General features: G+C 53.2%; 2 protein-coding genes across 2 annotated transcripts; both read left to right on the forward strand.

Annotated features, from left to right (window-relative positions):
- Window positions 1–12,079, forward strand: LOC130258791 (histidine--tRNA ligase, cytoplasmic). The gene is made up of 13 exons (XM_056502486.1): window positions 1–176; window positions 801–890; window positions 2,523–2,642; window positions 2,823–2,918; window positions 3,645–3,770; window positions 5,721–5,828; window positions 7,493–7,591; window positions 8,019–8,112; window positions 8,238–8,365; window positions 8,449–8,691; window positions 10,307–10,423; window positions 10,795–10,941; window positions 11,573–12,079. Exons 1-13 carry the CDS (start codon window positions 96–98, stop codon window positions 11,630–11,632), a joined length of 1,509 nt encoding a protein of 502 aa, XP_056358461.1. The 5' UTR covers window positions 1–95; the 3' UTR covers window positions 11,633–12,079.
- A 2,821-nt stretch (window positions 12,080–14,900) lies between these two features.
- On the forward strand, window positions 14,901–22,676 carry APBB3 (amyloid beta precursor protein binding family B member 3). Its single transcript, XM_056502490.1, has 12 exons — window positions 14,901–18,515; window positions 19,412–19,602; window positions 19,896–19,972; window positions 20,191–20,248; window positions 20,430–20,570; window positions 20,916–21,043; window positions 21,165–21,170; window positions 21,253–21,367; window positions 21,454–21,541; window positions 21,677–21,760; window positions 21,889–22,292; window positions 22,379–22,676. Exons 1-12 carry the CDS (start codon window positions 18,467–18,469, stop codon window positions 22,598–22,600), a joined length of 1,563 nt encoding a protein of 520 aa, XP_056358465.1. The 5' UTR covers window positions 14,901–18,466; the 3' UTR covers window positions 22,601–22,676.
- Window positions 22,677–22,702: the final 26 nt, after the last annotated feature.

Genomic DNA, 22,702 nt, shown 5'->3' on the forward strand with positions numbered 1-22,702 from the left:
GCAGCCTCCGCCTTTTACTTCCCCGCGGCGGCGGCGCTGCGCGTGCGCGGTGGCGGCGCGGGAGTGGCGCATGCGCGGCGCGGGCGGGACTCGCCATGGCGGCGGAGGAGGCGGCGGTGCGGGCCCAGGCGGACGCCGTGCGGAGGCTCAAACAGGACAAGGCCGATCCTGACGAGGTGCGGGGCTGCGGTATCGCTGGGAATGGCGTGCGGGGGGACCAGCAGTAGGACTGGGAGCGGCGCGCTGGGACGGGCGGGGAATGAGAACTGGGGCGCTGGCTGTGTGAGGGGCTTGAAGGAGCTGAGGGCACCGGGGCTGCGCTGGGAGAGCAGCTGGGCGGCGGGAGGGGAACTGGGAGTACTGGTGTAAAGGTTACTGGGCTGGGGGCGTCGGGAAGGGCTGAGGGTGCAGGGGAGACTCGTGGTGGTGATAGTGATGTTAGATTGAAGGGAAAGATTTAGGGAGAGTTAGGATTGGGAGGAGGATGCTGGAAACTGCTGGTGCATGGAGCAAGAGCTGCTGGTGGTGGAGATAGCTGTGGATGGTAATGGAGGTCGTGGGAGTCAGGGAATGGTGGGGGTGTTTGCTTTCTGGAATAGAGGTGCTTGTATGAGAAGGGGGAAGTACTGGAGACAGGCAGGGAATGTCCTCTGGTTGCTGAGAAACTGGGAATAGTGGGTGTGTTGAGGTTGTGGAGTCCAGGTGCTATGGGAATGCTGAGGTTGAAGGTACTGGGGAAGGCAGTGGGCTGAGCCTGGTGAGTGGTTTTATGCCCATCTCCCTCCTTGCTCCATCCCCAGATTGCAAAGGAAGTGACAAAGCTGCTCGAGATGAAGGCACAGCTGGGGGCAGATGAGGGGAAACACAAGTTTGTGCTCAAGACCCCGAAGGTAACTCCCCAAAGCACACTCCTGTGCCCCTCTGTATGCATGTCCTCCCCCCATACACACAGCCAGCACCTCACATCTGTGAGCAAAAGTCCAGCATGGCCACACCTGTCTTTGTTCGCATTTCTGTTTTCACTTTCGGTTTTAACAGCAGAGGGGAGAGGGATGAAAACATCCCCTGACAGCATTTAACCCAGATACTCACCACCTTAGAGGCTTCTGGGTGCTTCTGTGATGTTCCAACCACTGCTGGTGTGGCCAGGAAATTCCCTTCTTATCAAGCATTATTGTAGCTGCCCAGTGTGAGAGGGCTCATATCTACCCTTAGTCTGAGGGGCTGAATAATCCCATCTGCTGAACAGGTCTGGCCAGCTGCTGGAATTTCTGTGTCCTCTTGTGGATGGGCCCTTCCTTTACAAGTAGTTTTTCAGTCTCCAAGCTCCTAAGAATCGTGTCCATAATGCAATTTCTGCTGAAGTACTTTGTAACTGGGATGCTTCATCACTGGCATCTGATCAGAGACCACTTGTTTCCATGCTGTGGCATGGAGACAGTTATGTATATGTTCACAAACCAGGCTATGTTGATGCCACTGACACAGGAAATCATAGAAATATGGAATGGTTTGGCTTGAAAGGACCTTAAAGCTCATCTCGTTCCACCCCCTGCCATGGGCAGGGACACCTTACACTATTCCAGGTTGCTCCAAGCCCCATCCAGCCTGGCCTTGGACACTTCCAGGGATGGGGCAGCCTTAGCTTCTCTGGGCAACCTCACAGGGAAGAATTTATTCCCGATGTTTAAATGTCTCCTTTGTCCATTTCCTTTATGATCTATTTTGTTGAATGTAATTGCAGTGTGATACCTGGAAAATGGAACGGTGTTTCACTGTTTAAAAGTGTGGAGAAGGGGATTTTGCAGCCCTGCTGAGTGCCAGAGAAACTCAGTTGAGTTTCCAGCCCATCTCAGGCTTATCCTTGACAGCTGAAGGCCACCTGAGTGATCTGTGGGTGAGGGTGCTTCCTCCTTCCTAACTGGTTTTATAAAGTGGAAGTTGGAGGTCTAGCTAATTAACAATGATTTTTACATTACTGAGAGCATAAAGGTGGTCACAGAAATAATTCAGTGATCCATGACACCAAAGAAATGGAAAGGGTGCATGGCCCTGTGAATTGTAGACAGACATTTCACAGGTGCTGCATTTTGAAAAATTATTCGTCTCTATGTTTGGAAATTGCAGAGCTGATGGTCGTTCCACAGTTTCAGAGCGTGTCTGTCCTCTGCTTCCACCTTTTGTGTGGTTCCTTGGGCAGGAGTCTGGCTAATAAGTCTGAATCAGACTTGAGGACAGGTCCTGGTTGCACTGTCAGGCTCTGAACTCTGACTGCTGGATCTGTTTTATCTCCTAATTTGTTTCCTGTACTGTGGGACTCCTGACTTAGGTTCTGCTCCGCAGACCTTGGCAGACTCTGTCTGAGCTGTGTCCTGATATTTTCCAACATTTTTAGTGCTGTTTACCAATAACTGGTGTCTGGACCTGGTCTCTCTGGCTCTGTTAGCAGTATGGCATCTTCTTCATATTGCTTCTGGCGTTTTTCTGATTTTGTGCCTGCTCCTTTTCTTCCCTCATCCCAGGGCACACGGGATTTTGGCCCCAAGGAAATGGCCATCCGTGAGAGAGCCTTCAAAGCCATCATCTCGTGCTTCAAGCGCCACGGAGCCGAGGTCATTGACACGCCGGTGTTCGAGCTGAAGGTGGGTGAGGACACAGTAGGGTGGCTGAGCTGGTGAGGATCCTGCAGCTCAGAGTGTTGAGGGTTGAGTTTCCTACTTCTGTTCCTAGGCATTCTCCCTTTCTGTCCTTGTTTTCTCTGTGTCTAGAGCTGATCCCCTGTCACTAAAGGTGCTGTTTGTTCATTTGTTGTTTTGTTGTAGGAGACACTGACAGGGAAATATGGTGAAGACTCGAAGCTCATCTATGATCTAAAAGATCAGGGAGGAGAGCTGCTGTCCCTGCGCTATGACCTGACAGTATCCTGCCACAGCTGGTGCTGAGGGGCCTTGTCTGTTCTCCTTTTGGGGCACTGCTGTCCTGAGGGGGAGGGAGGACCCCAAACTGATAAGGAGAGCATGAACAGGCAGTGTGGTTCAGTGGGTGCAGAACCCTTGCTTGATTATTTACTCTGCATTGCTCTGTTCAGTGAAGGAATGTTTAGAATCATGGTATATCCTGAGTTGGAAGTGACCCCAAGATTCTTTGAGTCCAACTCCTGACCCTGCACAGGACACTCCAGCCAAGTGCCTGAGAGGGTTTTCCCAATGCTCCTTGAGCTCTGTCAGGCCTGGTGCCACAACCACTTCCTTGGGGAGCCTGTGCCTATGCCAAACAACTCTCTGAGGGAAGAACCTTTTCCTGATAACCAGCCTGACCCTCCCCTGACACAGCTTCATGCCCCATGTGTGTGGAAGTTCAGAAGATCTGTACTGAGTGTGGTTTCTCCCAGGAAGGGTTCCCAGGCCAGGCTGCTGCAGCACAGAGCCCATGTGAGTCTGAGATACAGCCTGAGGTGCTGCTGGAAGAAGCCTGCAGGGACACTTGGAGGCAGCATGTGTGGAGACCCTGGGGAGCTGTGATAACTCCAGCTGTCTCTAGGCACTTCTTTGCCCCAGGGAGACAGTGAGGACTCAGCACTGCCTGTGACTGATAAGTGGGGAGGATGATCCCTTCTTGTTCTTGTCCTTAACTCTCTGTCTCAGGTGCCGTTTGCTCGCTACCTGGCCATGAACAAGATCACCAACATCAAGCGCTACCACATTGCCAAGGTGTACAGGAGGGACAACCCTGCCATGACCAGAGGCCGCTACCGCGAGTTCTACCAGTGTGTGAGTCTGGCTCGGGGCTGGGCAGCACCTGTGGATGCATAGCACTGTCAAAATAACAGCTGTGTTACCCTTCCTCGTGGCTGTGGAAAGCTTTGAAGGATCCACTCATCTCCTTAATGTGTCCTTATGAGTGTGAAGAACAACTGGAGAGTGGGCATGACAGCTGTGACACAGGGCTGGCATGGTGTGGAACTTTGTCATAGAGCCCCCAGGTGTCACCTCCTTTGCTCTGTATGGGAGGGCAGCTCCTTGCTCCACTCCACAGTGCTTGTTGGATGGGTGGTGGGGTAGAATTTCCATCTGATCCCAAATCTGGCAACAGTTCAGCTCTGGGTGTGTTAGCAGGACATACTAACCAGGCAAGGCAGTAGCATAGGCTACTTCCCTTCCATGTTTAGTCAATTTTAACTTCAAAGGAAGGGAAAACCCAGAGGCCAAGTTACAGAACAAGTAACAAAGTAATTTCCTTCCTGGCTTTCTTGTAGTAGCCCCAAGGAGCAGCTTTGCTCTGCTTTGCTGATGCAGTCCCCAGGGACTCTTATTGCAAACAATTTTTTTTTGTTGTTTGAGAATATTCCTACTTCATTATACAACCCCTGGGAATACCTTCTTCCAGCTTTGGCTTGGTAATTCTTGTTTCCAGATGACTTCGGGTCATTGCCTCCTGTCTCATCTCCTACTCCAAGATTTCACTCCTAGGATAGCTAGAAATGGTCTTGTAATATCCAGGCTAAACTTACTTGTATCTGATTGTTTTCTTCCTCTCATTTAAAAAGTTCAGCTCTTAAAACAGTAGCTGTCCTGTATTCTTCCTCTTTCCCAGGCAAACATATGGGAAATGTTTAGAGAAATCTTCCCCTCCTTAAACCACGTAAATCAAGCTCTGTTACCTTTTTCATGTTCTCTTCTTGGAGGTGTTTTCATTCTTTTCTCAGCCTAACACCTTTTCCTGTAGCTTTTCCTCAAAATAATTTACCAGCCCCTGTTTTTTTTTTCAGTGAGATTTCATCTGTGCCATTTACAGTGATATCATCACTTTCCTGACTTCCTGTACACTTCCTATGCTTCCTCACCCAACTTTCCCAGGGATTGCATCAGCCCTTTTTGCACTCAGCTGATCAGGAATTAACTATGTGGTCCCATCTCTTCCTGGACTTCCCCAGTTTATTTTGAGAACTTGGTGAAGCCCTGTTGAAATATATCCACATAATGAAAATTATTCTTGTACCTAAAATCTCACTGAAGATTTTAAAATTGGGGATTCCTAAACAGGAGTTGAACAGGACTCTCTTGCTGCTTCTTTGTTTTATTTCTCTCTGAACACTGATGTTTCTAATTGTGGAAGACCAGCCTATTAAAGCATCTTGATGTTGGGCTTTGCTTCTTCTGTGTGCTAGTTCTGGTGGTCCCTGGTGGGGACCACTCAGGGTTCCTGATTCCTTTTTCTCTCTTAGCAGTTGAAACTCAGGTTTTGCTTCTCTTGCCTTCCCTAATCATTAACTTGATTGGCATATGTATTAAAAAAGTGCCCTAAGAATCAAGGTGAAACATTTGGCATTTAGTAAATATAATAGTAAATTTAGCAAATGAGAAGCAGTTTTTTCCTCCCCTTCCTGATTCTGTTTACTTATTGCTGCTTCTTCTTTCTGTTGTTTTTTTGAGGATCTCTGTTTCAGTGTCACACAGCAACTGCTGGGTCAGGGGAGCAGGTCAGAGTGTACAAACTCTTTGAAATGCAGTGGACATGAGAGCACTGCTGCCTTCCATGGTAGAGGTCCTAACCCACATCCTGTCCTTTCTGGATTGAATCTGTAAGGGATAGTGCTCCCTCACATCCCAGTTCTGCTGGGTTTTGTGTATAAACTGCTGTTACCAGTTGTGTATTGAAGCTGATTTTCTGCAGCCATGCTGTGGTGCTGAATTGCTCACTGTCTTTTCCTCTGCCCCCAGGATTTTGACATCGCTGGACAGTTTGACCCCATGATTCCTGATGCTGAGTGCCTGAAGATTGTGCACGAGATCCTGAGTGACCTGCAGCTCGGGGACTTTGTCATCAAGGTGAGACTGAGTGGGTTCTCTGTGCCATGGTGGGAAGCAGTGGTCATTGTTCTGTGGTTTTACACAGTAGCACCTCTTCCCACTTTAAGGCTTACCCACAAGTTTGTCCCTCTTCTCTGCCTGGAAGCAAATGTGCTTCCCCTTGTGCTAAAGATTTGGATCTCTACTTGGATTTGCTTTGAGCTGGGAATGACAGGAGTTTTCCTGAGGCTGCACCTGATAGTGTTCTCTCCAGAACTAACTGTGGTCCCTTGAAAAATTCCTACAGCCAGCTAGAATGATAGAATGGTCTGGGTTGGAAAAGACCTTAAATATAATCCAGTTCCATTACCCTGCCATGAGCAGGGACACCTTCCACTAGACCAGGCTGCTCCGAGCCCTGTCCAGCCTGGTCCTGAATACTTGTAGGAATTGGGCAGTTACAGCTTCTCTGGACAACCTGTGCCAGGTCCTCACTGCCCCAATAATAAAAGATATCTTCCTAATATCTGTCTAAGCAGTGATTGTCATATTCACTGCCTGCAGTAAAACGGGTTCTGTTCCAGGATTCCTGCCCTTATCCCAGCTTCTGATGTCTCCTTAGCAGGCATCTGCTCAGTGTGTGTGGTGTTGCCTGCAGACTCCTGCCTTTCCACCAAGTCCTTTTTAGAACTGAAGCATTTCTAGACCAGGAGTTGTGCCCTGCTGTGCTATTTGCTTCCAGACACCTCTGTTCCCTTGGGATGGCAGCAAATGGTGCTCAGATATGTAAGTGAGGCAGGATGGGAAGGGTGCACAGGAACAGGAGAGCAGTGGGTAGGAGTGCTGGATGCACAGGAAGGCAGTGGGATCTATGAGGGACCTGGAGCTGGGCCATTCCTGGGTACTGCAGGCTGGATGCTGTGTTCCTGTTGCAGCCCCATGGGACAGGGGTTGGGTACTTCCCCTGGAACCTGTCTGGGTGAGATGAAGGAACTGGGTGTTTGTGCAATGGTAAAAGTGGGGCCTTTGAGGATGAAGACACTCCTGCAGCAGGGAGCAGCAGAATAACTTGCCTGTGGTTATTCTTGTCTCTCACAAGGCACTTTCTGGTTCATGTTGATCTGGATTCCAAATTCCTGTACAGTTGCTTTGTTTCTGACTAATTGTAGATATTCTCATTACCCATGGAAATGTTGAATCCAGCTGAGTCTTTGGCCTTAATTACGTACTCTTACAGGGCATAATTGAGCTACAGAATTCACTATACTGTCATTAAAAAAAATCCTCTTTGAGGATTTAACATAATCAGATGTCCCTTTATCTTATGCTGATAATGTGGGGTAATACTCAGAATTCATCTCTTTGGCTGTGGTCTGTTCTTGAGCTGTTTTTACATGTCCACATGAGGGGAATCATAGGCCCTAATGTTTTTTTTTCCTCTGTTGAGTGGAGGTGTCTGTGGGTCTAGAATGAAATTTGATGGCTCTGCCCAGGCTTGGTAGATGTCAGTTGTGCTACTTGATCTGTTCTGGGAAGCTCAGCTCGCCAAGAATGGGAAACAGAAATTACAAACAGCAAAAAACACCCTTGACAGACATCTCCTATGTTCTGTTCCATGCTTAAAACTACAGGGGAATGAAACAGGATGCTGCTGAAGCATCTGCTTGAGTTGATAATTCCTGATGTGCTGCTCCTTCCCCCAGGTCAATGACCGGCGCATCCTTGATGGGATGTTTGCAGTTTGTGGCGTCCCGGACAGCAAATTCCGAACCATCTGCTCCAGCGTTGACAAACTGGATAAGGTATGGGCTGGAGCCCCAGGCTGCATCTGCTGCTGCTGGAGCCTTAGGGAGTGAACCATGGTCCATGAGAATTGGTTGGAAAATGCTGCTTACATTGGGTTTTTTCCATTAACCAAGCAATACCTCACACTTTTCCAGGTGATTCCATGATCAGCAGCACTTTCCTGGGTGGTGACTAAGTACCTAACCAGGGAAACCACAGAAGCAAGATGGTTCTCAGACTTGGTGGTTATACAATGCTAATATTTGATTCTGGCCAGAAATGAAACTAAAAGTATTTTTATAGAGTTGGGATACAAACAGGCTGTGCAGCTCTGAGAGCTGCTGCTTCTCTCGTGCACCTTCTAACCATGAGGATGGGATTCTGCCATACAGAGGAGAGCCTGTATCCCTGGTGCAGCAACTGATACCCTTCTCTCCCCTACAGATGCCATGGGAAGAAGTGAGGAGTGAGATGGTGGGAGAGAAGGGGCTCTCTCCTGAGGCTGCAGATCACATTGGGGAGTATGTCCAGCTCCATGGTGAGCACCACCTTGGCCTTGTTTTGGGCTGGGGATGGAAGGTGCAGGGCACACACCCAGCTGGCCAGGGCCTTGTGCCAGGTGCTGCTGCCCTAGCACACCTGAGGCATGGCTGGTCCCCACAGGTGGGCTGGACCTGATTGAGCGGCTTCTCCAGGACCCAAAGCTATCCCAGAACAAGCTGGCCAGGGAAGGGCTGGGGGACATGAAGCTGCTGTTTGAGTACCTGACCCTGTTTGGCATCACAGGCAAGGTGAGGAGCTGTGGGGGCAAGAGGGGGTGCTGCCCCCGTGGGCTCCGAGCAGCCGGTGACGGGGCCGCCCCTGTGCCCTGCAGATCTCCTTCGACCTGAGCCTGGCGCGGGGCCTGGACTATTACACAGGGGTGATCTTTGAGGCTGTGCTGCTGCAGCAGGACAACGAGCACGGGGAGGAGCCGGTCGGCGTTGGGAGCGTGGCTGGAGGCGGCCGCTACGACGGGCTGGTGGGGATGTTTGATCCCAAGGGCAGGAAGGTGCCCTGTGTGGGGGTCAGCATTGGCATCGAGCGGATCTTCTCCATCCTGGAACAGAGACTGGAGGTAGGTATTAGTGGCTAGCTTTTTTTTTTTTTCTCTGCCTTCTCTCAGAGTTAGGATTGAAGCACAAGAGACAGGATTTTCATGTTCAGAGTTAGTTGTTCAAAGGCAAACAGTCCAATTAAAAACTAACATATTATTTATACTTTTGACCCAATGACCAAACACCCGTGACCCACACTACAGTACTTTCTATCCAACCAAAAACTACTACTTAAAACCAAGAAGAAGGAACAACAAGGAAGAAAATGACACTCTTCTAGAACGTCCATCTTGTCCCATACCTATTACTATATTCTAAACCCCCAAATTCCAAACCCTTCATGTGATATTACACACTTTTATCCAAACTACACACCAGTGATCCCAACTCCATCACTCAATTTTGGAAGCCTTCTCCAAGGCCTCAAGTCAAAAGTATTATTTTGGGGATCAGTGCCAGAAAGCACTGAAAGTTGAAAACTCTCAGGCTTCAGGGCTCCAATGAGTAGGTGCCTTTGGTGCTCAGCTAAGCATGTTTAATCCCCACTCAGATGCTGAAGTGAGTGCTCCTTGTCCCAGGCTTTGGAGAAGCCAGCCAAGCCTCTGCTGTGCTCTGCATCAGGAGTCAGAACCAGGATATAACCTCCAGTTCTCTCACCTGGCCCGATATCTGGTGATATCTGGGGCTCCCACTGGAGACAAGACCCTTCTTCCCACAGCCCTCAGGCATGGCTTCTCCAGCTGCAGCTTTAATCCTCAGCAAGGCAGGTGCCCAGGGCAGGTACCTTAGTGTTCCCCACTACATTAGGCAACCATGTGAGCCCACGTCCTCCTTGGTGAGGCAGCATTGTTCTGCAAGGGAGGCAGTAGCCTCACACGTCTGTTCATCCTGCCTATGGCACTACAGAGACCAGACGGGGATCACATGTTCCAGGGCAGGAACTGCAGTGCTTCTAGGGTTTACCAGATAGCTTTTTCCTCTCCCCCCTCCTCAAAGTTGTACTGTTCTCCATCCCAATCCAATACCCAATTATTAAAGTATTAAATAGCTCTTTGTAAGCTCCCAAAATGTGACTACACGTTCCCCTTCCCAGTCGTCTGCTGTTCTTTCTTGGCAGCCAGACACAACTGGAATTTCTAAATAGAAGCTGAATTCCTCCCCCACCACCTCCAGTCCTGGCCAGGTTTGTTCCTTTGCAGGTGACCTTTTAAAGGCTGCTCCCTTCAGCAAGGCAGCAGGGAAATGCCACGTGGAGTATGCAGCATCTGCCAGAGGGGCTGGTGGAGTGTTCAGCTTGCTGCTGTTTAACCCATAGTTACAATCTCAGCTGTAGAGCAGGCAGCTGCCTGTGTCTACCACCTCCTGGGTGTGTTGCTTCTGAGCTGCTCAGAGCAGATATTTAGGAGGTCCTTGGGTGTGGAGAAACATGAGGGAAGCCGTGTTAAGCACGCATCATGGAAAATTGATTCTGCTTTGGATGGGATTTGTGGGATCTCCCTAACTCTGAGTTAATGCTGTTGGTCCCTCTGAGCCCAGTCCTCTTCACGGCTAGATTGATGGAGCTGAGTGGTGACCCATCCTGCTGGTAGAATCTCAGGTGTCTGTGGCATCTTTTGGGTCTTGTCCCCACTCTAGGCCTCTGAGGAAAAGGTCAGGACAACGGAGACCCAGGTGCTGGTGGCCTCTGCCCAAAAGAAGCTCCTTGAAGAGCGACTGAAGCTCATCTCTGAGCTCTGGGATGCTGGAATCAAGGTATGACTGGGCGATGGCAAAGTCAAGAGCTGCCTGGTTTACTCTCTGTCCAGGAATGGACCAGATCTGGCTTTGCTTAGGGAAGGAGTTGGGGGGAGCAGACTGCCTTCATGAATGGACCTTCCTTTTCACAGTGTCCCAAATCATGCACTCTCCAGGAAGGGCTGGGCAGCAGTACTTGGTTAGCCCTATAACTGCAAGGCCTTGTTGAACCTGCAGTTCAGGATAGAACTGTGCCCAGCCTTCATGAGTCCATCCTGCCTCCACCACACAACCCCACACTCAGCAGACCAGTCCAGCAGTGCCTGATTGAAGGGGTCCAGTGAAACTTCCCAGTTTGATGATGGTGTTGTGCTCTGCCTTTTTCCCAGGCAGAGATGCTGTACAAGAAGAACCCCAAGCTGCTGAATCAGCTGCAGTACTGTGAGGATACAGGCATCCCTCTTGTGGCCATTGTGGGTGAGCAGGAGCTCAAAGATGGAGTCGTCAAGCTGCGGATTGTGGCAACCAGGGAGGAGGTATGGCCTGTGGCATGGTGGGGTTGGCCATGTGACCCTTCAGCCCAGCTCAAACCAGCTCCAGACCCAGTGATGTTTCTAGCAGCTTCTGTAACACCCCAGTTCCTTGCCCCATGCAGATTCCTGGAGTCATGAAGTGCTATTGTCTGTAGCTTTGGAGTGTTTCCCATCCTGTGGCCTCCTTGAACCCCTCAGTTCAGGAGCCTGGAGCATGGAAGGGTGATTCAGTGGTGCTCTTGGAATGTGTGAGACTTAACAGAACTTGGTTAGCACTGAACTGCAGGGCTGCTCTATGCCTGTTGTCTCAGGACAGATTCCAAAAACAGGCAGCACTGGAATCAGTGCATAGGTCACTGGCTAAGACCACCTAGATCAGGAGCTTTGGAACCAATAGGAAAGTGTTGGAAGAGCATCGTTCTCATAACCATTATGCAGGAAAGGGCTTATTGGGGTTGCTGGTGCATGCCTGCTCTTACATGTTCAGCTTGCAGGTGGCTGCTGCAGCCCACTCAGTCCCTGTAGAGAGACTGGTGACACCTATATGTGACCTCCTGAGACACAGGGCCACCACTGTGGTGACATGTTAAGGTGCTGGACTGTATTAAAGCAACTTTTTGCTCCCCCTGTGTAGGTGAATGTTCGCAGGGAGAGCCTGGTGGAGGAGATCAGGATACGAACAAGTCAGTGTTAACCCTTCGGGCACATCTACTCCTTTGCTGGATTCCAGCTGGCAGATTTCCTTCCGTAAATGCCTTCAGCAGGCTGTGCAGCAGTGGGTGGGGTGTCAAGGTGACTTTGAAAGCTGTATTTATTCTTGTCTTATGCCCTTCATTCCCTGGTGGGAACCAAGAGGCTGCACTGACTCCTGTGCCGTGCCCTGGCTCTTGGGAATGTTGCTGGAAAGATGTTGTGGAAGTGGCTCTGGCATATGCCAGCCACACGTCTGCCACAGTGACCCATGGAGCCCCGTGTTGGCAGCAGATCCTGGGGGTTTGGCTGCAGCTCCTTCTTCCTGTCTCTTTGAATAACCATCCCACCCCATCTTTCTGCTCTGGCTGCAGGGGGTGACCTTATCCTCAGCAAAATGTAATGGCGCTGCTCCCAGAAACATAATAAATCTGTCTGTCCCCTGCTGTGACTCCTGTCTCTGCTTGCTGCTCCGGGCAGGGATTTGCTCACCTGCCTTGTTAAGCCAGAGCTGTTCTTTAAAGGTCATTGTGGATGTTTCTGCAGCTGTGATGTTTCCTTCTCCCTCTGGGTACTCCTGGTGCTGCCAACCCCTGTGACAGGTGCAGAGCCAAGCCCCCACAGCCGGGTGGAGCTCCATGAGTGAACTCCAGTCACCAGTGTGACAGCCCCCCCCCAGTCTCCTGTGGGTGGCTTGGGGTTCCCCCAGCCCTCTTAGCTGCTGAGCCACACATTTTGCTGGATGTCCACAAACCAGGTCAGTTTTTGAACATGTGGCTCCCTAAACCAGGGTTACACATGAATCAAGAAACTATACATCTTTTCTGTGCATAAAAGGGCAAGATAAGACAGGGGTGTGGCAGGGAAAGCAAGGTAAGACGGGGCTAGGAAAAGGTAGAGCAAGGAGGCAGAGGCAGAACAAGGTAAGGGAAGGAAAACTAAGGCAAGGAAGGTGTATGCAAGGCCTTCCTTGTCATACCATGCCAACCCCTCCCTTGTCCCGTGAGCCGATGGGTTCTGTGAGGGGCCTTGGTGCGGCGCTACATCTCCCGCCCCCACACGCGTCCGCGCCGCCGCACTGGCACCAGCCCTAGCTGTACACCCTATTTATAACCTCCTGCCAGAACAACGCAGCCCGGCCCAGCCAATCCCGGCCCGTCTTTTCCCGGCCCGCTCATTTCCCCGAGCTCCGCTCTTCCCTCAGACGCTGCTCCCGCCGCCGTCGCTCCGGGAGCCGATCGCGCCCGCTCCCCGCCGTCCCCTCCTGCCCCGGGGAGAACTCCCGGCCAGGACCTGAACGGGGAGCCCCCGCCGGCCCTTCCTGGGCCCCAGAAGCATCTGCGGCGCGCTGCCGCAGCGAAGCCGCCGCTCCGCCGCCTCCCGGAGCGGCGCCTGAGGCGAACGGGGCGGCGGGGCCGGGCTGAGGGGCCGGGCCGTGACTGCGCGGGCAGAGCTTGGCGGGACAGGGGCCGGATTGAAAGGGCGGCTGTGATTGGGCAGAGCGGAGAAAGGCGGGCCGGGATTGGCGGGGCCGGGCGCTGCCTCAGCCCGGGATGGGCGGGGCCGGCGGTCTGTGGGGACAGCGCGGGGAGCTGGAGCTGCTGAGGCGGGGGCGAGTCCGGGAACCCTTCCCCTGGGTCCGGGCACCTCCAGGCGAGGCCAGGAAGGGCTCGGGAAAACAAAGAACAGACTGGCAAGGGAGGGATTGGTACAGCAAGGCGGCAAGTGAAGGTAATGAAGGCATGGGAGGGGTAGGGAGGAGAAGGCACGTGAGGCATAATCAATGGAGGGACAAGGTACACGAGGGAGTGGTTGAAAGGTAAGGTAAGGCAGTGTGGGGGAGCGGCACAAGCTGGGGGCAGCACGGCTGAAAGCTGCCCTGTTGGAAAAGGCCTTGGGAGTGCTGGTGCACAGTGGCTGAACGTGAGCCAGAGTGTGCCCAGAGGGTCGGGACGCCAAGGGCATCCTGTACCTGCTGTGGTGTGACCAGAGGTCCTCTCTCTCCAGGGTGAGACACACCTCGAGTGCTGCATCCAATTCTGACCCTCTCAAAGAAAGACTTTGAGGGGCTGTTGGATGTCCAGAGCTGGGGAAGGGTCTGCAGTGCCAGTCCTCTGAGGAGCAGCTGAGGGGGCTCAGATTGGAACAAAGGAGACTCAGAGGGACCTTCTAGCTGTCTTCAACTCCCTGAGAGGAGGGTGGAGATCAGATCTCCCAGGGAACAAGGAACAGGAAAAGAGGAAATGGCTTCAGGCTGCACCAGTGGAGGTTCAGGTTGGACATCGGGAAGAATTTTTTCATGGGAAGGGTGGATAAGGCTGGAACAGGCTGCCCAGGACAGAGTGAAGTCACTATCTCTGGAATTGTGCACAAAACAACTGGACCCAGCACTCAGGGCTCCAGTCTGCTTGACAAGGTGGTGATTGGTCACAGGTTGAGTGATTTTGGAGGTATTTTTCAACCTTAATGACTCCATGATAAAAAGGGCAAAGAAGAGCATTGAAAATCACCTTTGCTGATCTTTTTCATTTAGAATGTTTAATTACATTTTTGGACATTAATTTCTGTTTGCAGTTACTCTTTTCTAAAGGTTGTGCATGTCAGCCTGAGGCTGTTGAAATAAAAACTTCCAGCAGGGTTAAAACTGGAAGCACAGATAGTAAATATGAATTGAATCTTTTTAGTAAATTAAGCATCTATTTTCATCATTAAAAAGAAAACAAACCCAGATTTTTTGTTGTTTGATGGCTCTGGTAGTAATCAAAAAAAAAAGAACAAACCTAGTGCAACACAAAACATGAAACCATACAGTGATTTCAGATATTGTCTCAGTGAGCTGTTTGCAAATGCTTAAATTTGTGGAAATTTAGGTGATAATGTTTTTTATCTTCACAGTAAAGCCAGTTGAGCTTCTTCATAAACTGCTGAATATAAATATATTGTATAGTCTTCAACTTAGAAAATTAAAATTAAATAGTGTCCTTATTAAAAACTAAGTAGTAACACCAAACATTAATTCTTACCTGGCTTAAATGAAGACAAAAGATATTTCTGTAGTTAAAGTTTGATGTTGATGAAACATTTCCCCCCACATATTTATACAGCTTAAGGTTTACGTGTTTCCTTGTGATGCTTTTTAGCATGTACCTCAAGCCTTTACTCATCATAACTATTAGGTGGTGGAACTAATTAAAATGAGAGGAGTACTGCTGCAATGGAGGTCATTTAGATTTTAGTTTAAAGCAGCAAAAATATGCTTAGAACCTCTTGATACCTTTTCACATCACTAGAAGGAATCCTGTGAATTAGCAAAGGAAAGCAGCCAATTAGTGCTGGTGATCCAGTGGTTAAAGAGTTGCAAAGTTCTGATTAATTCCCTCAGTAATGAGGTAGCTAAAGCTGTGTGGTGGCCTGAGCTGCTGCTTCTGGGAAGCATCAGAACTGTCTCCAAGAAATTAGATGAAGCCAAGAGCAGCATTTACTCATACTAACACTCAACATTTTAGCTGCTGATTTTAAGTTCCTTTGAGAAGTACTGGTTCCCCATATTAATCGTTTGTGTTCCAGTGTGTGTGTGCTTCAGACTGGCAGGGAATTGATTTCCTCATCCTCAATCCCCACCCCCAGGCTCTCTGAGATGAATTAATAGTGGGTGACAGCAAAATTTAAATGTGTTATCTGAGTGTGTGTGAAGCAGCTTGAGAAATTGAAACTATGGATACTTCTGCACTCTGTGCAGAAGAGAGGTATGAAATGATCAGAGGATATTAACAGCATTTCTTAAAAAAAATCTTACAGAAGAGGCAGTGCTCCAGAGAACTCTGTGGGATATGGGATGGAACTGCATGTACCAATTAAATCCACAGTGCCAATAGCTCACAGCAGCTCTGCAAATCAGTGCTGTTTACAGGAACCAGACAGTAAAACAGAAAAGAAAGGGGGAAAAAAAGGCTTATTGGAATTACAGTTTCAAATATGATACTCTGGGATTTTTTTCTGCTTTTCAAAGTCTTGATTCCATAGATTTAGGGGGTTGATTTGGACTTATTTGGTCTTATTTCATCTTCTGGCCTCTTCCTTTTGTCTTTGCTTAACTTGCACAGCTGAGGTGGAAATAAGTGATGGTGGAAGCACAGAAACAGCTTAAACTGTGTTTTTTCTGCCAGGTGGGGTGTTGGGACAGGGTTATTTGATAACTACACATAACTGGATCTGGGCTGCATAGCATGATCTTGGTTTTCCAATAGCTGGGAAGAAGGTAGTGGAAGAGTAGAATTGCTACCTAATATTTCACTTGATTTTTTTTATGAAGGGTTTTCATAACCTGAAAATTATTGATATGTCACATCGGAAACCTCCTTCTCCAGAATGAATGAACACATGAACCAGAAAAATTACTTGATGGAAAGTGGATATTTTCTTTGAAGGAGATTATCTTTTGTCTTAGGAGCAGTGCAGAGAGAAACCTGATATGTTTGTCCCCTGGAAACATGGCATATACAAAATATCTGGTTAAGAGTCAAGTTTTTTATTTCATTATCTTAGATAAAACTGAGCTGGACCTGCTGAGATCTGAATCTGATTTCAACTGTGAAGTGTTTTCATGACATGTAATCACCCTCTTTAGGAATTTTTTGATCTGCAATTGAAAAATCTGAGAACCCAGACTGCTCCAAGGAAGCCATGTGAGTTGTTTTTGTCTTTTTGAGCGAAGTGTCAGAGGGGCTGAGAGATCCCCCTTATATTGTGAAGAGATCTAGCAGATGATTGTACTAGGAAGATAAAATTCAGTCTTTACAAGGAGAAATCTTATTCCCCCTGTCCAAGATTTCGTTACTCAGGCCAGAAGAGAGTTTTGGTTTCTAACCCAGCACCAAAAATGGCACTTGTCACTGTACTTCTACTTCAAGCACAAACCAAATCAAACCAAACCCAGATCTCTCACTCTTCAGGGCCAACACCAGAAAATTATGAAAGCTGTAGGATTACAAGGTGTGTCATACCTTTCCCTGAAAAGTAGAATGGGCGTAGGCTTTCCTTATCCTTATCCTTACACTTTCCTTATCTTTTCCCTCTTGTGAACCACCAAAGTCTTCCCCACTCTCACCCAGGCAGCTCTGAACAGGGAGCACCACTGCTCAGAAGAAATATTGTTTAATGAAGGTCTAGGACAGCCTGCAGTGCTGAAACATGCTGCTGAGGCAGGCAAGCATATCTACCACTGCCTACACACCACCAGAACATTTTCTCTCTTTTCTTTCTGTCTTCCTATGCTTTTTCCTCCCCTAGTCCCTCCCTTTCCCCTTCCCATGGGACATCCCATATGCCATTTCATACAATCCATAGGTTCTGCTCTGCACCATCCCCAAATTCTCCTCCCTTGCTGTAAGTCTTATATCACCAGTGCCATCATCATCCTTAAGCTTCATGACATTGCCAGAAGAGAGTTGCCTTCACATTGGATGGGCCAGAAGAGGAAGAGGACAGTTTGTGTTGGGGTTGTTGTCTCCCACCTGATCAGCTGAGTGTGATTTTTGGAAGTGAAATGTGTGTTAAGGACAAGGAGACAAGTGCAGCAGAGGATACCTCAGCAGTACCTGTCACTGTAATAAACTGGTTTGTGGTAGCGGGGAGCTCACTCCTGGAAACTGGAGAAGGTGGAAGTCTGGGGAAAGCAGAAGTCAGGGTGAGACCTGCGACCTCTCAGACACATCTGAACTCAGGGAGCCACAAACCTCCTCTGTTCTGCTGTGTGAGGTTGAGTTAGGTAAAAAATGGCCCAAGGACACAGTGCTTGAATCAGGTGTTAGAAATCTGAGTAGCTCTGGACAGATGCAGAAGAAAAAGCCTGTATCCAAAAAAACAGCTGCCATTGGGAGACAGAAATTATGGTGAACAACTGCAAAACTGGATTATGGAGCTGGTGCAGTTCTCAGGCCAGGTGAGTAAGATTAAAATGCATAAAGGAGAGGAGTGTCTCTCAAAATCAAGGGCATGTTATCCCAGGGAATCCATGAATGAGGCCAAGCAAAGAGGCAATGCCTCACTGAAAGAGAGGGACCAAACATGGAAAATTCATTCTGCATGTCCAAAAACTGCTCTGAAGAAGAAAAGATGAAGAGGCCATGATGGACTGACTGAGCAAGCCACCTATAGCAACCCATCTTGGAATATTTTATCATGCCCCTGTAGCTTGGAAGAATTTTTTCCTGAGCAGTACTCAAGGAGTTCCATGGGGAATTCAGGTGTACATCAAATACCTCCAGAGCTTCTGTCCCTCTGTACTGAGCATTAACCAGGACAGAATGGTAAAAAGTCTCAAACAGGAGATGAAAAAGTCTTGGCCCCTGGAGAGAAAGGGAAGGTAACCAGCACGGACACCTGGGTGCCTTCAGCACTGACTGATGGAGGCTGGACACAGGTGAAGGGGAATGGGCAGACCTGGGCATGAATGGAGAATGAACATGGGATAAATGTGGGTGGAGAGGAATGATGGTGATCTGTGGGAATAGGGAAGGGAATGGAGGAACCCTAGGAGTGGGTGCGGGGGAAGGGAACCTGAGGGCACAAGGGGCTGACCTGGCTCTGCTGTCTATCGCACTCAGAAACCTTTCCAGCCCCAAAAGCCCCTTCCCTCCCCAGGAACACCCCAAGGGCCCCGGACGCCCGCACCCCTTCCCCAGCTCCGTCCCGGCGATCCCGCGCGCCCCCCCGGCTCTCTCCAGCCTCCGCCCCCGGCCCGCCCCGGTCCCGGTCCCGCCCCTCCCGCCGCAGCCGCCGCGGCTCCGGGGCTGGGCAGGCGGCGGCGGGGGCGCCGCGCCGGGCGGGCGGCGGGGCCATGCTGGGCAAGGACTACATGCTGGCCATTGTCCTGGTCAACTGCGACGGTCAGCGCGGCGGGCAGGGCGGGCACGGGCACGGGCACGGGCACAGCCCGCGGGGTCAGGGACGGCTTGCAGAACCGGGGAGGAGTTGCGGGGCCGGGCTCGGGTTGCGGGACCGGGGTCCGGGTCGGGTTGCGGAGCCGGGCCCCGAGGGTGGGAGCGGCGGCCGCGCCCGGAGCTGTCCGCGGTGCTGATCGGGGCCCGCGGCGCCCGGCCCGGCCCGGCCCGGCCCCGCCGCTCCCCGCCCCGCCAAGGTCGCCGGGAGCCCACCCGCCCCGGGCGCACCTCCATATCTCCCCACTCCCGGAGCATCCCCACCCTGCCACCCCCGGACCCCCATCCCCCGGGAACCCCGCCCGGCCCCACAGCCCTGGCTGCTCGCAGCGCGCCTCCCCCGCGGGCCCGGGCTCGCTCCGGCCGTGCTGCGCCACGGGCTCGAGTCGGTGCCCCCGCAGGGCTGGGGGTGCGGGGGCCTCGCCTACCGCACTCTCCAGCTGCAGCCCGCGGGGCACAATCCGCTGCCCGGGCCCCGGCGTCTGTCCCGGGCCCTTTCCCCACCGAGGCCAGGGGAGCATTGGGCTGGCGGCCGCGCCTGGGCGCCCCGCAGGGTTCCCAGCCTGGCAGGCCCAGGCTGCCCCTGCCCTCTGTGCCCTGCCGGGGTCTCGCTGTGCCTCCGGGAGCCAGCGAGGCAGTGCCCTGCACTGGGGTCTGCCACTGCTGCAGCCACGCTGGCATCGTGCCATGCTCCCTTGCCAGGCTCCTCTCCTAGCCCATGCCCAGCCACCCACCCAGAGGCTGCTGCAAAACCCTTCTGCTGCTGGGCAAAGCTGTTGGCTCCTCAGGGCAGCTGGGAGATCTTCCTCTCTACCCCGTATCTCACACACTCTCTCTCTGCACAGACAACCTCTGGAGCGACCAGAGCCTGGAGACAGACCCTGACCTTCCCCCAAGCTGGAGGAAAATCTGTGACTCTCTGGGTACCTATTACTGGCATGTGCCAACAGGCACGACACAGTGGCAGCACCCTGCACGCACCACCAGCCCAGGAGGGCACACGGAAGCTGATGGAGAGGAGACACTGCAGGGAAGGGTAGGGAATGTGGGCAGGGATGTGAGGGCTGGTGTTGGATTCCCTCTGGACTGGTCCAGCCTCCCCTTGGAGCACTTTGTCTGTGTGACCCTGAAATCCTGCTCAGCCCCATTCTGGGGTTAAGCCCTTTGAAAGGCTCCAGCAGGCCCCATCCTAGGGCTCATCCTAGTTGGACTCATCTTGACTTCCCAAGATGCTCACAAGCTTGTTACTGTCCTGGGAGGGGGGGCTCCTACCTGGTGCCTCCTGACTGCCTCTCTTGCAGCTGTCACCCCTTTCCTCTTCTCTCCCAGGAATGCCAGGGCCCTGCAGCAAAGCACTCGGCAAAGGACCGGCCTATTCCCAGCCCCATGGCTTCACTGTCCCGGAGGTAGGGCTATCCTTGTGCATTGCTGGCTTGCTTGTGGGGTACCATTGATCCTTGACCAGTGCAGGGTGCTGGGCCCTGGTGCTTCCCCCCAGAGCAGCTGAAACCAGCACCCCCATGGGATGCTTCCCAGCTGCCGGTTCCAGGGTGTCCTGATGCTTCCCTGGGTGCCCCAGGAGCACATGGAGGGAGCTTCCCCTGACTGCCCCATCCCTCTGCAGGCACTCTCTATCCTGGCATGGAGATGACTTCCAGCACAGCGCAGAGCCCGGCTCCAAGGTACTGCACCCGCCAGCTTCACTGCCGCATCGTGGGCTGTGCTGGCACAAGAGGAGGAGGGTGGCAGCTGGCAGGGACGTGGATGGGAACCAGAGCAGGGGTGACCACTCTGGCACGGCGAGGCGTGCAGGACAGAGGTGGCTGTGCCAGTGGCACTGGACCCTCTCGTGTCTCTGCTCAGTGCTTTGCTGTGCGTTCTCTGGGCTGGGTGGAGATCCCTGAGGAGGACCTAGCCCCTGGCAAGAGCAGCATCGCTGTCAACAACTGCATCCAGCAGCTCTCCAACAGCAAGGGCCAGGGCTCTGCGGAGAACCAGGGTGAGGTAAGAGCCTGGGACGGTGCTGCCAGGCAGGGTCCCTCTCCAGGGCTGCTGCTGCTGGGGCTGGAGGGGAGCAGGTGGTAGAGTCAACTCTACACAGAGCATCCATCTGATGATCTCAGATGTAGAGAACGTGAGTCTGACAGGGCTGTTTCCCGGGAACAGTGCCTGAGTGTGTCCCCACACATGGGAATGGTAGCTGGGAAGGGCAGGGAAGGAACAGGACTGACCCCGACTCACAGCTGGGGTGGAGTAGGCTTGTGGTGAAGGGGTTTGCCTCCACAGAGGCTGGATGCTGGGGATGCCCAGGCTGTCTGCCAGACTGAAGGAACCACTGCCCCTCTGCAGGGCCAGGACCTAGTGATGATTCTGAAGAAAGACACCATGAGCCTGGTGGACCCCCTTGACCACAGCCTGATCCACCGCCAGCCCATCCTCAACATCCGTGTCTGGGGTGTTGGCTGCAACAATGGCAGGTGCCAGGGGCAAGGGCAGAGCGGTGCAGGGGCCAGGGGGGTGGCTCTACCCTCTTGGGGGGAGGCAGCCCAGCAGTGACCTGTCCCCTCTCCTCCCTCCCGACTGCCACCACGGCTGCAGGGACAGGTAAGGGGGCACAAGGCTGGGGGCAGTACAGGCAGGGGGCTGCCTCTCTCGGGGTCTCACTGCCTTGCTCGTGGCCTTGCAGAGACTTCGCCTTTGTGGCCAGTGACAAGGACACCTGTGTCCTCAAGTGTCACGTCTTCCACTGCAATGTGCCTGCCAAGGGCATCGCCAAGGCTCTGCATGAGATGTGCTCCAAGGTGGGGTGCAGGGGCCCCGGAGGGTGTGAGCATGGCTCGGGGATCTCGGGGGTGGGGGGAGGCTCCGGGACCCCCGTCTCTTGCAGATCGTGGCCGAGCGAGCCGTAGCGAGCAGCAGGCTGCCCCGTGCCGCCACGCTGGAGCCCATTTCTGCCGAGGACCTGCCACTGCAAGGTAGTGGCATTTCTGCCAGGGTCCGCCTTTGAGCCAGAGCCCTCTGGCTTGTCCGGCTGTTTCCCTGGGGTCCTTGGGGATGGAGGGGACATAATGAGGGACACAGGTATAGCCCCACCTCTCCCGTCCTGGCAGTGGATATCCTAGAAGCGGTGCGGCAGTCGATGCAGACCTACGAGGCGCTGTACATCGGCAGCCTGCCCGTGCCCAGGGCCATGGGTAAGCGCCGCTGCTCCCCCGAAGCTGGGGGACGCCCAGGAAGCCCCTCCGTGCCCTGGGGCCCGGCGACCTCTGCCCACACCATGCCCGCAGCCGGGGCCGATGCGATGGGGTGTCCCTCTCTCCAGGGATGGATGTGTTGAACGACGCCATCGAGAAGCTGACGAGACGCCCGGGGCGGGAGAACTGGACCCCCTCCCTCATCTACGTGTCCGACACGGCCATGAGGGTGCACCCGGCGCAGGTGGGGAGGGGACGGGGGGCTGTGGCCGGAGCGGGCACGACGCTGCCCTCGGCAGAGCGCACCTGGGGGGCGGCAGGGCTGGATGGGCCCGCGGGGTCCCCGCAGGAGCCCGAAGAGGCGGCGCACATCTGGGAGTGCCAGGTGCGGTACGTGACCTTCCTGGGCGTGGGCCGGGACGCGCACACCTTCGCGCTCATCGTGGACACGGGGCGACGCTTCCAGTGCGCGGCCTTCTGGTGCGAGCCCGACGCCGGCACCATCTCGGAGGCGGTGCAGGCCGCCTGCATGGTGAGCGCCGCTGGAGACGCAGCCCCGGGGTGGGCGGGGGTGACCCGGGGCCGAGTGCCCCCGCGCTGCCTCTCGTGTCCCCACAGGTGCAGTACCAGAAGTGCCTCGTGGCCGCTGCGCCGGGGGCGAAGGCGAAGAGCGCGGCTGGCCGGGGCCGGGCCGGGCCGGCGGCCGCGGGGGACGCTGCCCGCGGGGCGGCCAAGGCGGGGGGCGGCGGCGGCGGCGCGGGGCCCGGGGCCCGCAAGCGGGGACTCTTCTCCTTTCTGGAGGTGTTCCGCCTCCGGCGGGCCCTCCTGCACAGCCCGTAGCGGGCCAGGCCGGGCCGGGGCCGGGGCCGGGGCCGGAGGGGAGGAGCCCGCGGCCCCAACCCCGACCCGGCGCCGGCCCCGGCCCCGGCCCCGAGCGCGGCC

This window comes from Oenanthe melanoleuca, chromosome 13 (genome assembly GCF_029582105.1).
Source record: "Oenanthe melanoleuca isolate GR-GAL-2019-014 chromosome 13, OMel1.0, whole genome shotgun sequence".
Taxonomy (NCBI): domain Eukaryota; kingdom Metazoa; phylum Chordata; class Aves; order Passeriformes; family Muscicapidae; genus Oenanthe; species Oenanthe melanoleuca.

Coding starts and splice junctions, on each gene's coding strand:
- LOC130258791 (XM_056502486.1), top strand. CDS start 96: ATGGCGGCGGAGGAGGCGGCGGTGCGGGCCCAGGCGGACGCCGTGCGG. Junction 5,829..7,492: donor TCGGGGACTTTGTCATCAAG/GTGAGACTGAGT, acceptor TCCTTCCCCCAG/GTCAATGACCGGCGCATCCT. Junction 10,942..11,572: donor TTGTGGCAACCAGGGAGGAG/GTATGGCCTGTG, acceptor CCCCCTGTGTAG/GTGAATGTTCGCAGGGAGAG.
- APBB3 (XM_056502490.1), top strand. CDS start 18,467: ATGCTGGGCAAGGACTACATGCTGGCCATTGTCCTGGTCAACTGCGAC. Junction 19,973..20,190: donor ATGGCTTCACTGTCCCGGAG/GTAGGGCTATCC, acceptor ATCCCTCTGCAG/GCACTCTCTATCCTGGCATG. Junction 21,761..21,888: donor GCCCGTGCCCAGGGCCATGG/GTAAGCGCCGCT, acceptor CCCTCTCTCCAG/GGATGGATGTGTTGAACGAC.